The 12,570-nt window shown below is 37.3% G+C and overlaps 1 protein-coding gene across 1 annotated transcript in view; it reads right to left on the bottom strand.

The window, feature by feature from the left end:
• Positions 1-549: 549 nt before the first annotated feature.
• SSX2IP (SSX family member 2 interacting protein) overlaps positions 550-12,570 on the bottom strand; it is a 28,515-nt gene continuing 16,494 nt past the window's right edge. The window contains exons 8-13 of the mRNA XM_070939423.1: positions 12,262-12,412; positions 10,242-10,378; positions 9,281-9,454; positions 6,562-6,673; positions 2,421-2,541; positions 550-1,742 (exon numbers count right to left, since the gene is read on the bottom strand). Of these exons, the coding sequence (XP_070795524.1) occupies positions 1,571-1,742; positions 2,421-2,541; positions 6,562-6,673; positions 9,281-9,454; positions 10,242-10,378; positions 12,262-12,412 (867 nt within the window). The 3' untranslated portion in view covers positions 550-1,570. The remainder of the gene's footprint in view (positions 1,743-2,420; positions 2,542-6,561; positions 6,674-9,280; positions 9,455-10,241; positions 10,379-12,261; positions 12,413-12,570) is intronic.

The following is a 12,570-nucleotide window of genomic DNA, read 5'->3' as shown; positions in this document are numbered from 1 at the left end:
TTTTATGCAAAGTTTTTAGGGTTTTCCAGGACCAGTTCCACTTCCCCATACATAGCACCAGCAGTATGAACTCTCTGCTCGAGAAACAGATGGTACCTGCAATTTGGATAGTGTTTGCACAAATCCCTTTTGTGTGCCAATTGTGTATATTTCTGCATCAGAAGTCCCTATTCATAGTCACTTCTTTCACGGCTGAGTTCACATCTTTACTGAGTTATATTATCATCCTGGTATCTTTTTCGCACTTAGTTACAGTCAGTTTAGACTCATCCCGAGTATCTATGAAGTTTCAGATTTTGCTCCAAAGTGCATCGTTTAATGATTGGCTTAAATTGAAACACCATTTGATCATTCATCCACTTTGCAACACTTTTCCCCAACTCATAAGCACTGTAAAAACTGCTGTCAAGTTTTCACTCTGAACTTCTAAATGGGTACTGACTCTACTCTTATCCATGAACTGGAAGAAAAAAAAGACTATAAAATTTGAAATACACATTGTAACATTTATTTCCTTTTAAAAACTGAGATATTTTCAGAGGGGTTCAAGTCTGCTGATTTGCTTAATTGAAGTATGCATCATCTACATTCAGATTGTGCTGTGGAAAAATATTGCAATCATCTTCTGAATTATCTGGCATATCTCCACTCTAGTAAATATAAATTGGCTCGTCAAGCGTAGACACGTCAACAATTCTTACATCAGGAACATTACATATTGTCTGATTGTTGAATTCCAAAGGCCAGTTAGAGAACACTTTGACAAAGTAGAGACATAATGCTTATCTCTGATCCCACAATAAAAGAACTTCTAAAAAAGCACCCCATGTACATTTGTCCATATTGTGTAGTTCTTCATTTTTAAGTTTTCTTTTCCTGAAATGTTTTTTTTAAAAAACCTAATCCTTAAGCATGTTTTTTTTAAAAAACAAACAAAAAAACAGTTGGCATGTAAAATACTATGGTTTGGGGAATGTAGGGCTTCATATATTTTATGGCATTATCACATAATGCTTTATATCTTATGCATTTGAAAGCTAAGGCCCTGCTTTTTGTTTAAAATATATGAAAAGAGGTAATCCAAAATTATACAATAAATATAGAACCTGCCATGTTACTCTATAATATACTATACATTCAAGTTAAGAGAAGAATTTCAATGCCAGTTACACTTGAAATATACAAGTGACCAGTTCATCATAAACTAACTGACTGCTAAAAGTGCTATTTTTGCTTGCAAGAAAACATACCAATGCTGAAGCATTTCATCTTTTTCTTTAAAAAAATCACACATTCCTTCAATTAAAGAACCATATCATCTGTAGTAAGAATATACATAAATCTGAATAAAGATTTGCTATTTATATTGAGGGAAGGGCATACACTCTCTTTCTAAATGGGACAGAAATACAAGAAAGATTTTTGGGAAGCAGAGAGGGGTTCTTAAAAAGCCACACATACAGCATAACAGCTATCACCATCAATTCCACTCATGAATAGTCGGTTTTGTGAAACTCAAAAAATTTATGGGTGAAACAGCTTAACAAAAAGAGCAAGAATGTTCAAAAAGCTAAGATGAATTAATTATGTGGTCTGTGCATAGGTCTGATAGTGGCCCATGTATGTTGTTCCCACTGTCTTCTGCCACAGGGCTGGCTTCCTTAATCTGCAGCATTAATGGCTCCTTTTTAATCTGGTTGGTCTTTTGGTCTTCAGGTATTTTATCCAGAAAAGTACTCAAACTGGGAGAAAACAAAAAATAAGAAAATTAATGCACTATTCTTAACATAGGCATTTGTAGAAGAGGAAGGAATGATAAAATATAGGATCATAACATCATGCAAATGCCTTATCTACTTTTCTCAGATGTCAGCACCCATGTACATAAGGGCATCATTTTGACTGCACCTGCTACTGGTTCTCAATATGATGAGATGAATAAAAGCTGGTTCCCTTTATGAAAACATCCATCCATCCCAAACCAAATAGTTTGCCAACAATATACAACAACATATTATAGGTTCCAGTTTCTCTTATCTCTCCATTGCTACAAAAATAAAAAACTCTCTGTGCAGGAAGACGTCCATAGTTAATGTTGTACCCTTGTCCTAATGTATTACAAGTTGGGCATATGCCAAAGAATTCCAAAACCAGCCTCAGAACCAATAATTTTATTGAAGTCATAAGAAGAAATGTTTGCACGTATTTGCCTCCAATCTACAGACGCTACTGTGAGTTGAATAGCCTAGCACTTGCCTTCTTAAAACCAAATATTCCAATATATCCTATTGAAAAATAACTGTTTTGTCATTTATTGGAACAGCTTACTGTAATTTCTCCCAATTCAAAACACTTTGATTTTAGCTGTTTGGTGTTTTCTTTTGTTGGAAAAGAAAGAAAATAAGGAGAAAAAAACATACCTGTTTTCAAGAATATGCTGAGTTGATTGATAAACATCTGAAAATTTGGGTACACTGGACATGTGATTTAATTTCTTTTGGTGCGACCTGACATTTGTTAATGGATTATCTGATTCGGAACCTGAAAGACAAACACTGTTTCTCAGAAAAGGCTCAGGCCTTCCCTAAAGAGGCTGGCACCACTATGATTCTTTTTTTTCCAGCACCAAGGGAAAATTCTGTATTTTATTTAATTCTCCATTATATTTTAAAACTGTTTTTACAATTATTAATTTTTCAGTGAATTGCTTTACTATAAGGTTTGTGCCAAATTTGTCAAGATTAGCATCATTATTGCTGATGGTGTTATAACCATTAGTTCCTTTTGTTACTTTTTATATCGACTGAATAGAAAGTGTTTTAATGCATTTGTATAGTCTCCAGAGAATTGTGATTGTTGGGAAGTTTACAAGAGAAATCAGTAAATTACAGCTAAGTCTACTCCTTTTTTTCAATCTGATTTTAGAGATAGATTTCCAAGCTGACAAATGTTCTCTTGTTGTTTCTAATCATTTTTTAAATTACAAGTCTTTGAAAATTCATTGAGTCAGATTGAGAAACTAATGGGGGTTGCATTTATGCTTTAAACAGTGGCCAAGAGTTCCCTTTTGTTTAAAGGGGTTCCCTCTCTTTATTTGGTTATAAGGCTAAAGCTTGTGATATAGTGATATGGAAGCCCAGGAAAAGCAGCTGTCCCTTCTCAAAGACCCTATTACCATTCTAAAGAGGTCAACTTTCTTTTGTTTTCTTAATAGCAAAATATCCTCTCATGAAACTTATAAAATAAATGCATCATGACCACTGATTTTCCTCTACAGTACCACCAACCACCCTGGAAAAGGGGAGAACTTATATAGATATGGGTCCTGGCTGGTATCCAGCCAGCTTGGAATACTCTGAATCAAAATACTCATTACTAAATCTACCAGAATGCGAGGTAGAATTTTTTAAGAACATACTTTAGAAGTACAATAGGAGAAGTTAATAAGTAAAATAAACAAATGAACAAAATACATATATTGAAAAAAGTAAAGAAGAATAAGGAAAGGCATCTGTCATTAGCATTATGCTGTATGTTCACAATGCTAGAAAAATACAATGGAAAAGAAGAAGCTGTAACTCAGAATTGCAGATAGCAGCTGTAGCTGTAAGCAATAAGTCCCAGAGATATTCACAGCTGGGAACAGAAGGGACACTGAATTCATCAAGGACAAGTAACATATTTTTATCTAATCTTATCTTTCTGGATGGGAGTCACAGATAAAAAAAAATCCCCAAATCTGAGGACATAATTTTTATTTCTCATATCTGAACTTTGTAGAAAGTTATCGGAAATGAAGATAATATAATAACATAAACTTGGTATATGTTATGCATATTTACAAAAATAGATACAGCAAGCAAAGTTTGAGAACTGGTGATTTTACTAAAACATCACACATTTCAAAAAGAAATCTTGCTAATTTCCCCATGTTGTCACCATACCATGAGCCCTTATTTTTTTATAGTTAAAATGGTCAGCAACATACAACATACATGTCAGCAACCAGACCTTTCAAACCTCATCCATTAGCAACTTTCAGCAAAAGCCTTCAAACACTGGAGGCCATTGCTATTGCTAATTAGTTTCCTTAATCCTAAATTAGCCAACCATAAACCTTGTTACATTCTGGTACTCAGCCAGAAATAGTACACATCCTCTAATTCAGTAGTTCTCGAACCAGGACCATATGGTGTCCTTAGAATATTTCAAGGGGGCCACAGGTGAAAAATATGCAACAGGGGACCATGGCATGTGAAAGAGGACTACAGACAAGCCAAGTGATTATACTGAAAATACTGCCTTTATTATAAATAAAAACATATATTTTAGTTACAAGCCAAGTGGCAATCTCTAGACAAGTTGGGTGGCACACAAATCTAATAAATAAATTTTATTTACCAGTAGTAGGACCTGGTCTAGAAAGCCACAAATGAAAAACAAACTTGGAAGGAGGCCATGGGCAAAAAGAAAAAGTTGCAAAACATTGCTCTAGTTAACAATCTCTCTATTGCCCAACAATATCTAGATTTGGACTGTTTGGAAGTTATGGGAGCCAATGCAACTACATAAGACACTGCTATAATACATTCACTACCTTTTTCTGATTGAACCTGGGTGTGCAATCATACTCTTTAAAACTGCTGTAGTTATTAGACAGCAACTGAATGTATGTATAAACCTTCTGAATTTTTGGAGGTGGTGTGTGTACTTAAAGAGATACCTGAAAGAGCAAACAGGGATGTCTTTGGGGATATAGTAGGGATCTGCTCTATAAACATAAAAATTTAGACTAGTGATATTTATCTAAGGACAATACTCTATTTATAAGTGGCCTCTACCAAGCCATGGCCTATTTGCAACTGGGGCTTGCGAGTAGTACGCACAGCTCAACTCCGTTCATGTGGATATGCGCCAGCCCTTCACTCGTGCAAGTCAAGCTGCACGTGCGCGTGTGCATTGTCCCTGGTGCACAGCCCAGTTCCCTCCCCCCCTCCTTACTGGGCACCAAGCCGCAAAGGTTGGGGGACACTGCTCTAGACGAGATGGGCAGCATGTAAATCTAATGAATAATAAAAAAAATAACTATAGAGATGTGCCAAATTTATGGAAAGATGTATGGCTGGCCCGGAAACACTGTATCTGAAATATCTTAGATCACTTCTTGCCTGAAGACTTATTTTCAGAAATTCCTTAAACTTCCCTTAGAAATCACATATAGTTATCTGTAACATTAAATTCCACATTAACAAATTTTGGACAAGTTTGGTCTTAAGCAGAAAAAAATATATTCCATTTACCACAATTATTTGGCTTCAACTGTAGACCTACAGAATGAAAGAATTATCACTTGTACAGGAGCAAAACTAAACAATTTGTAAAGCTCTGAGGAGTGCCAGTTATTATTATATCATTTTTTGGTGGTTAGATGATCAGCATGATCCACTAAATCATATGAAATAGATAGGTTTCTGCTGTTAACTAGAAGCAGTCTGGTTCCCACTAGCCACTAATCACCAAATTATGATCACTGACTAGCTGAGAGCAGAATGTCTGTTTCTCAGTGTTGTTGGCATAGCGTTTGTTTAGACTAATAGTAGAGAAAGGAAAAAGTTTCTTCCCCCATAAGTCATCCTGTTGAATATCAGAATATAGAATAACAGAGTTGGAAGGGATCTTCTAGTCCAACCCCTTGCTTCAGGCAGGAGACCCTATACCCGTGATGGCAAACCTGTGGCACGCGTAGCCATATCAGTGGGCACGCCAGCTCAGCTCTGGGGTGCATGCGCCCGCCGGCCAGCTGATTTTCGGGGCTTCTGGGCCCACCAGAAGTAGGGAAACAGGCTGTTTCCTGCCTCCAGAGGGCGGGGGCGGGAGGGCTGTTTTTCTTTCTTACCTGGCTCCAGATCCTCTCTATTTATCTGGGAAGGGCAAAAACAGCCTTTCTCACTCCCTTGGAGGCTCTCTAAAGGCCTGAAACGGCCCATTTCCCAACTCCCGGTGGGACAGGAAGTGACATTTTTTGCTGTCCCCAGCCTCCAGAGACTCCTAGAGCTCCTGGAGAGGCTCTGGAGGCTGGGAACAGCAAAAAGGCACTTCCTGTCCCACCGGGAGTTGGGAAATAGGCCGTTTCAGGCCTTTGGAGAGCCTCCGAGGGAGTGGGAAAGGCTGTTTTCACCCTTCCCAGATAAATATAGCGGATCAGGAACCAGGTAAGAAAGAAAAATGGGCCTACCAGGCCATCGTATGCCAGGAGCGGGGTGGGTGGGTGAGGGGGGTTGCGCACCCATGCACAGGGCAGGGCGCATAGAATTATGGGTGTGGGCACACACACAAGCGCGACCCCCCACCGCTTTCCTGGCACACGATGGGAAAAAGGTTAGCCATCACTGCCCTATAACATTCTGGGCAAATTTGGCCACATGAGAAAGATAAGCTTGTATGCATCTATGTGTGGCTTCAACCTTCTATTTGGGCATCACAAGTGATTTATACCAACAAACAAGTATTTGAGACATTAAGGAGAAACCAAACCTGATAAAACATATATAAAAATCTTACTTCCCAGGAAAGCATTCTGTGCTTTCATCCGGTCAGCCTTATTTTGATCAGAAGTCATATTTAAGAACTGTTGCTTCAGCCAAACTCCACGGTCTTCCTCAAATGCTTTTCTCTGTATCAAGAGAAAGTATAAAATTACAAAAAATCAATGTATTTAATGTTTTGTCAACTTGAAAAAATAACACAAAATTACTTTTGCATTTTTTTTTGTATTTGTAGCGTATCATTTATTTGATTTATATTGTGCTTTATACTGTACTCTGGTGAGCACTCAAGGTAGCTAATAAAACATATAGTTAGTCCTCACTTAATGAGAACTTGCTTAACGATTAAAATTACAAAACCTCAGAAAGGGCATTTTACAGCCTATAAATTATTTCTGACTATTGCAAAATGTTGCAACCATCAGCATCACCCCAGCATTCACATGATCATGATCTGGGTGCTTAGCAACCTCTTTGCACTTATGACGTAGTTGCCATTTGCAATCTTCCCTTCCCAGAAAGTCAATGGGGAAGCTGGTAAGGAAAGTTGCAAAGTACATCTCTTGACTGGGGGAACAGGATAAAAGAGGTCCCTGCCATTTCCTACATGCTTGGATCTCAGCAACCGAAATCCAAATGCAGAGCTTTTTACGCTTCTGTGGAGAGCTCCAGAGACAGAGAGAAGGATCCCCAGTTCCCTGCCACGGCTCCTGTCCTCTGAAACATTGTGCCCTTCAAGGTGAGATCTACCCTCTTGGCCTTCCAAAAGAGCCTGAAAACCTGGCTTGGCCAATTGGCTTGGGGTCTCCCATTTTGGAGGTGATTAGTAGATTAGGGGAAGATTCCCACCTCCACCCCAGTTATGCATTGACCCTTTTTATTCACTTTGTATTAATTATAATGTTTTTTCAATACTGAATGTTTTAATGTTTTTAATATCCTAATTGTTTTATACTGTAATTTATGGCATCGTAAACTGCCCAGAGTCGCTTGATGGGTAACATATGAATTTAATAAATAAAAATAAATAAACAACTGTATAAGGGTCTTTCCTTAACAATTAAACCAATTTGTAATGAGACAAGTAATCCCTTAGGCATGAAGCTAGTTAGGGCTTTGAAGGCCACATCAATACTGCAAATTATGTTTAGTAAATGTTTGGTAACCAGGGAAGACCAGTGGGCCAATTCTTCATTGCAATTTCACTATTAGATACTAATTAACTGGTTATGACCTTAATGAAATTTTCACTGACCTGAAGTCAGTTCATCAGTCAAATATTATCAATTGACCGGTCAATCAAGGATCAATTTTTGTTCACCCTCAAATATCCCATGAAACTATGAATGTCATAAGCAAATGGCAAATAGAATATTTCTATTTCTTTCAGGTATAATTTCTTGGCGAGTCATTTTTTTTTCTCTTAGCTTTGCAACAGGAATCAGATGTTACTGTAAGAAACGTTATTGTAAAAGCATTTTTGCTAATAATGCTTGAAAAATGTCTCTACTGCTTGGCAATTTGCTTTGTTGTATTGCTATTAATTTATTTTTCCTTTATTGGGTGGTTGCTGTGGTTTAAATAGAAACAAGCAATTTTAGATAGAAGCAAGTAGAATTGTTTCTGATCCATTTATATTTATAACAGGCAGAATCTTCTCAAATTTCCTAAAACTGCAAGATATTTATTACAATTTAAACAAATTTATTTTTAAACAACTCACAATATTTTTGTAGATACTATACAATTGCTGTACCTTCTATTACTATGCAATTTACTTGCTTAATTTTCATCAACTGAAACTTTTGGACCACTTTCAAGGAGTAGCCCCCATATAGAGAACATGCAGTAGTGAAGAAGGGCTTATCACTCAACAGATAACTAAATCTAACCAACTCTAGAGCAGCTCTTCACAGCTGCTATGTGTGAATCCAGTGGCAGCTATAGATCAGGAACCTGCTCCTTCAGGGGAATACAATGACATGCAACTAGTTAAGAATATGAGGAATTAATCCTGAAGTACAGAGAATTGTGATGATGTTGGCACTTGAGTTATATAGTTGAAAATGAAATACTCCAACTTTTCAAAACAGCCTTGTATGCAGTGATAGCAGGACAATCTATCTTTTAAGTAAAAAAAGTGCACGTTGTTATAAATATTCCTCCTTTTGAACAATCCCCACGTGAAACATTTATGAAGTAAAAAGAAAGCCTACTGCATTTATGGGTATAATTCTTGGTTATCTGATTGCCTAAGACAGTGATGGCTAACCTTTTTGCTGTCGCGTGCCAAAAGTGGGGATCATGCAGGGAGGTCGCGCATGCATGTGCCGATACCCATAATTCAATGCACCCCACCCCTCACACATGCGTGCATGACCTCCCCACGCTACCCCCACTTTTGGCACTCGGTGGGCCCAGTAGGCCCATTTTCTGCCCTCCCCAGGATCCAGAAGCTTTCTTGGAGCCTGGGGACAGTGAAAACGGCCTTCCATCCCCCACCTGGGAGGCCCTCCACAGGCCGGAAACAGCCTATTTCCCGACTTCAGGTGGGCCCAGAAGGCCCGAAAATTAGCTGGTTGGCACGCATATGCGCGCTGGAGCTGAGTAGGGCAACGCTCGCGTGCCCACAAATATGGCTCCGTGTGCCACCTGTGGCACCCGTGCCATAGGTTCGCCATCACGGGCCTAAGAAATTCCTAAAACTTCCTCCAGTTTTATGAAACAAAAAGTACCTCCAGTCCTAATCTAATAGCTGCTTCAGTAAAGCTTTTGCGCTCTTTTTCAAAGTTCTTCTTTTGTTCTTTGAACAACTTCCATTCTTCTTTGAGTCTCTCTTTTTCTTCCAGCAAGTAACAGTCCTGTAGCAACATATTGGTATCATCATCACAGGGAGCAGTTAGCTGCTGCTGCAGACAGAATGTGAAGTACGGAAAAATCAAATAAGGTTATTTGAAAGCTACCTCCCTGACCACAATCAAGTTATCATTAGTTGCCAGAAAAAGTTAATCAAATAACATTAAAAACCTAATTGGAACAAAACAAATGGTATCACATTAAGCCAGAAGTCAGATGAATATATAGGATGAAAAGGAGAATCCAAAAACTAAATTACTAAATAAGCAAAACCAAACCAAACCAAACCCAAAACCAAACTCTACATGAATAGTGTTCTCTTTACAGCTTCCTTTTTATGACTCTTAATTCGGGATAGAGTCAGGGTGACTGGATGGAGTTGAGCTTTTACTGGCTGGCTGCCCTTCCTGATGCCACACAGAGTTCACAGCAGATTTTTTTTTCCTTTACATCCTAGGAGAAACATCTGCTGCTATCTAGGATTGAACTCTCAGCCTTCTGAGTGGGTGGTGAGCATCTTCACCACTAGGCTGCCACCACACTCACTGTTCTCTTTACAGCGAATATAAGAAAATGTTAACACTAGCCTAGTTCCAAGCAATAGAAAGAAGTGGATGATTCATGCAATGTTCCTTTCTTCATCAATACTATATATCAAAACCAATTAAATATTTAGAATGTTAAACAAGTTCTGAAGATCACTGCTATGCCAATTCTGAAGATATGGTTTTCTTTATTTTTATAACTGGCAACAACCAGGAGTAGGGTCTGATGCACTTCTTTTATTCTTCTTGTAAATTTCATCTCTTTTTTGAAACTGGTACATATTTGAATGCTTACCTGTAAAAGCTGCTGTTGAGTTTTTATCATCTCTTTGCACTGCTGAATTTCCAGCTGCAGTCCTTCGACTTCCAGTTCATGCTCATGTCGCGAGACTGTATCTTTGTCATTCAGAGAGCCAGAATATACATGTGATACTACACGTTTGAAAAAGTGCTTGATTATTTTTGGTGCATTTAGTTACACTGCATTGTATGTATTCAATTAATCAGTAATTTACAAAGTATATTGCATATTTATCAGCTCTGACATATCCCTTCTTTGATATGTAGTATAGATAGTCCTTGATTTACAATCATTAATTAGTAACTGAAGTTACAACAGTACTGAAAAAAGTGACTTATGACCAGTTTCAACTATTACAATACCCATGGTCACATAGTAAAAATTTGGACACTTGGCAACTGGCTTGTATTTATGACAGCTGCACGGTCCTAGGATCACATGATCACCTTCTACAAAGTCAATGGGGAACCCACTCACTTAACAACCGTGTTACTAATTTAGCATTTGCAGTGATTCACTTAACAACTGTGGCAAGAAAGATCGTAAAATGAGGAAAAAGTCAGTTAACAACTGTTTTACTTAGCAATGGAAAAATTGAGCTCAATTATGATCTCAAGTCGAGGGCTACCCACAAGTTCTTGCTTGCAGGCAAATTGTATTTCTTGCAGATCTTAATAGTGCACCATTATTGCTACTTTGTCATGCCATTGTTTGTAGTCAGTTACAGGTAGAAGTAAAGGTAAGTGCAGGCAGTCCTTGGGTTATGAGAGCAATTGGAATTGCCATTGGTAAAAAACATGGTTGTACAGTGCAATGTCACATGACTGCACTGCTTAGCGATGGGAGTTCTGGGAGTCCCGTTGTTGCCATTAAGTGAGAACCTCATGGGTTGTTAAGCAAGGACCTCAAATGACCACAACTTCCGATTTCTTGCCAGCTTTGCCATGACTTTGCTTGTGGGAAGCTGGCAGGGAATACTGGAAATTGCAATCACATGACCACAGTTTGTTAAGACATCATAATGGTAAACTGGGCACTGAGCACCCAGATTGTGATCATGTGACCAAGTGGATGTTGTAACAGTTGGAATTCCAAGGAATACCACCTGTGTAGACAACTGATTGCATTAATTTGTATTACTGAATTTGGTTTTAGCAAACACTATATAATAGAATTCCATATAAAACATATTTTCATTAAATCTATTTAATCCTCTCAACTGACAGGCCATTAAATTGCTTTTTAATTGTTTATAATATCTGGGATTTCATGACTTTTATTTAGATCCTTTAGATTAACATGGCTGTTTGAAAATAATTATGTAAAAATCCAAAAAATTATTGGTAAGGCTTTGTCTTAAAAGAGTAGAATTAGACATGATTGCCTAGAGAAGAAAGGGATAAAAGAAAATATATGCACTAATATCAATGGGTTCATTAAGGACTTCCAGCTATAAAAAGTGTAATTTCTTTGAAATGTTAAGCAAAATCAAACAGTAACCATTCATGGATATAAATATAATGTAGAAAAAAACATAAGCATACGCTATACTTATATTTAATACTCTAAATCAAAATTAAACCAATCTTAAAAGTTATATCATTTCTCTGCGTTCGCCTATTCAGCTGCCCCATTGGTAGCAGGATGTTTGTCACAACATTCAGTTTAACTGACATAAATTCTTGGAAAGAAGATAATGGGAATATTGTCAAAACCTTAAGTAATTATAAAAAGAAGCAATTTCTCAAAATAGAAGTGTTTAAAACAGAAAAGTCACTATATGCTTAAGAATACAGAAAATACATAGTGTTTCATGATTTTTCTATTTTAATAATATTTTATAACTATATTGTATAGTTATATATCTGAAACACAATTTTCTTCTTACGCTAATGAACACGTTATGTTTCTATGGCTAAAAACATTTTTGGTGTTCACAAGACCCAGTTCAAACCATATTAGCCTTCTGCCTAACCAGAAATCAAATAATTGTTGTAAGGAAAATAGGCGTCACCTTGGTTATCCAGATTTTCAACATGATTTTTCAGCATTCTCCACTGTTTTCGAATGCTATTAGCAAGCTGTTCACGCACTGTTTCACAAGAAAGTTCCCACACGTCTTCTTTATTTGCTTCTCCAGAGTCTTCCTCCAAGTCTGAGAGAATCTGAAAAGATATATAAATATGCATTTTAAAAATGGATATTTAAAAGCAAGAAGATCCAAAACTATTCATTCTGATAATAGTTTTTTTTAATTTTTAATAAATGTCATTAGTTAAATGTACAAACGAACATACATACAACGATACAACATACAAAACAA

The sequence above is a fragment of the Pituophis catenifer genome, unplaced genomic scaffold, assembly GCF_029215685.1.
Source record: "Pituophis catenifer annectens isolate HBS135680 unplaced genomic scaffold, rPitCat1.0.hap2 SCAF_3, whole genome shotgun sequence".
Classification (NCBI taxonomy): Eukaryota; Metazoa; Chordata; class Lepidosauria; order Squamata; family Colubridae; genus Pituophis; species Pituophis catenifer.
This window is presented reverse-complemented; position numbering and strand designations above follow the sequence as displayed.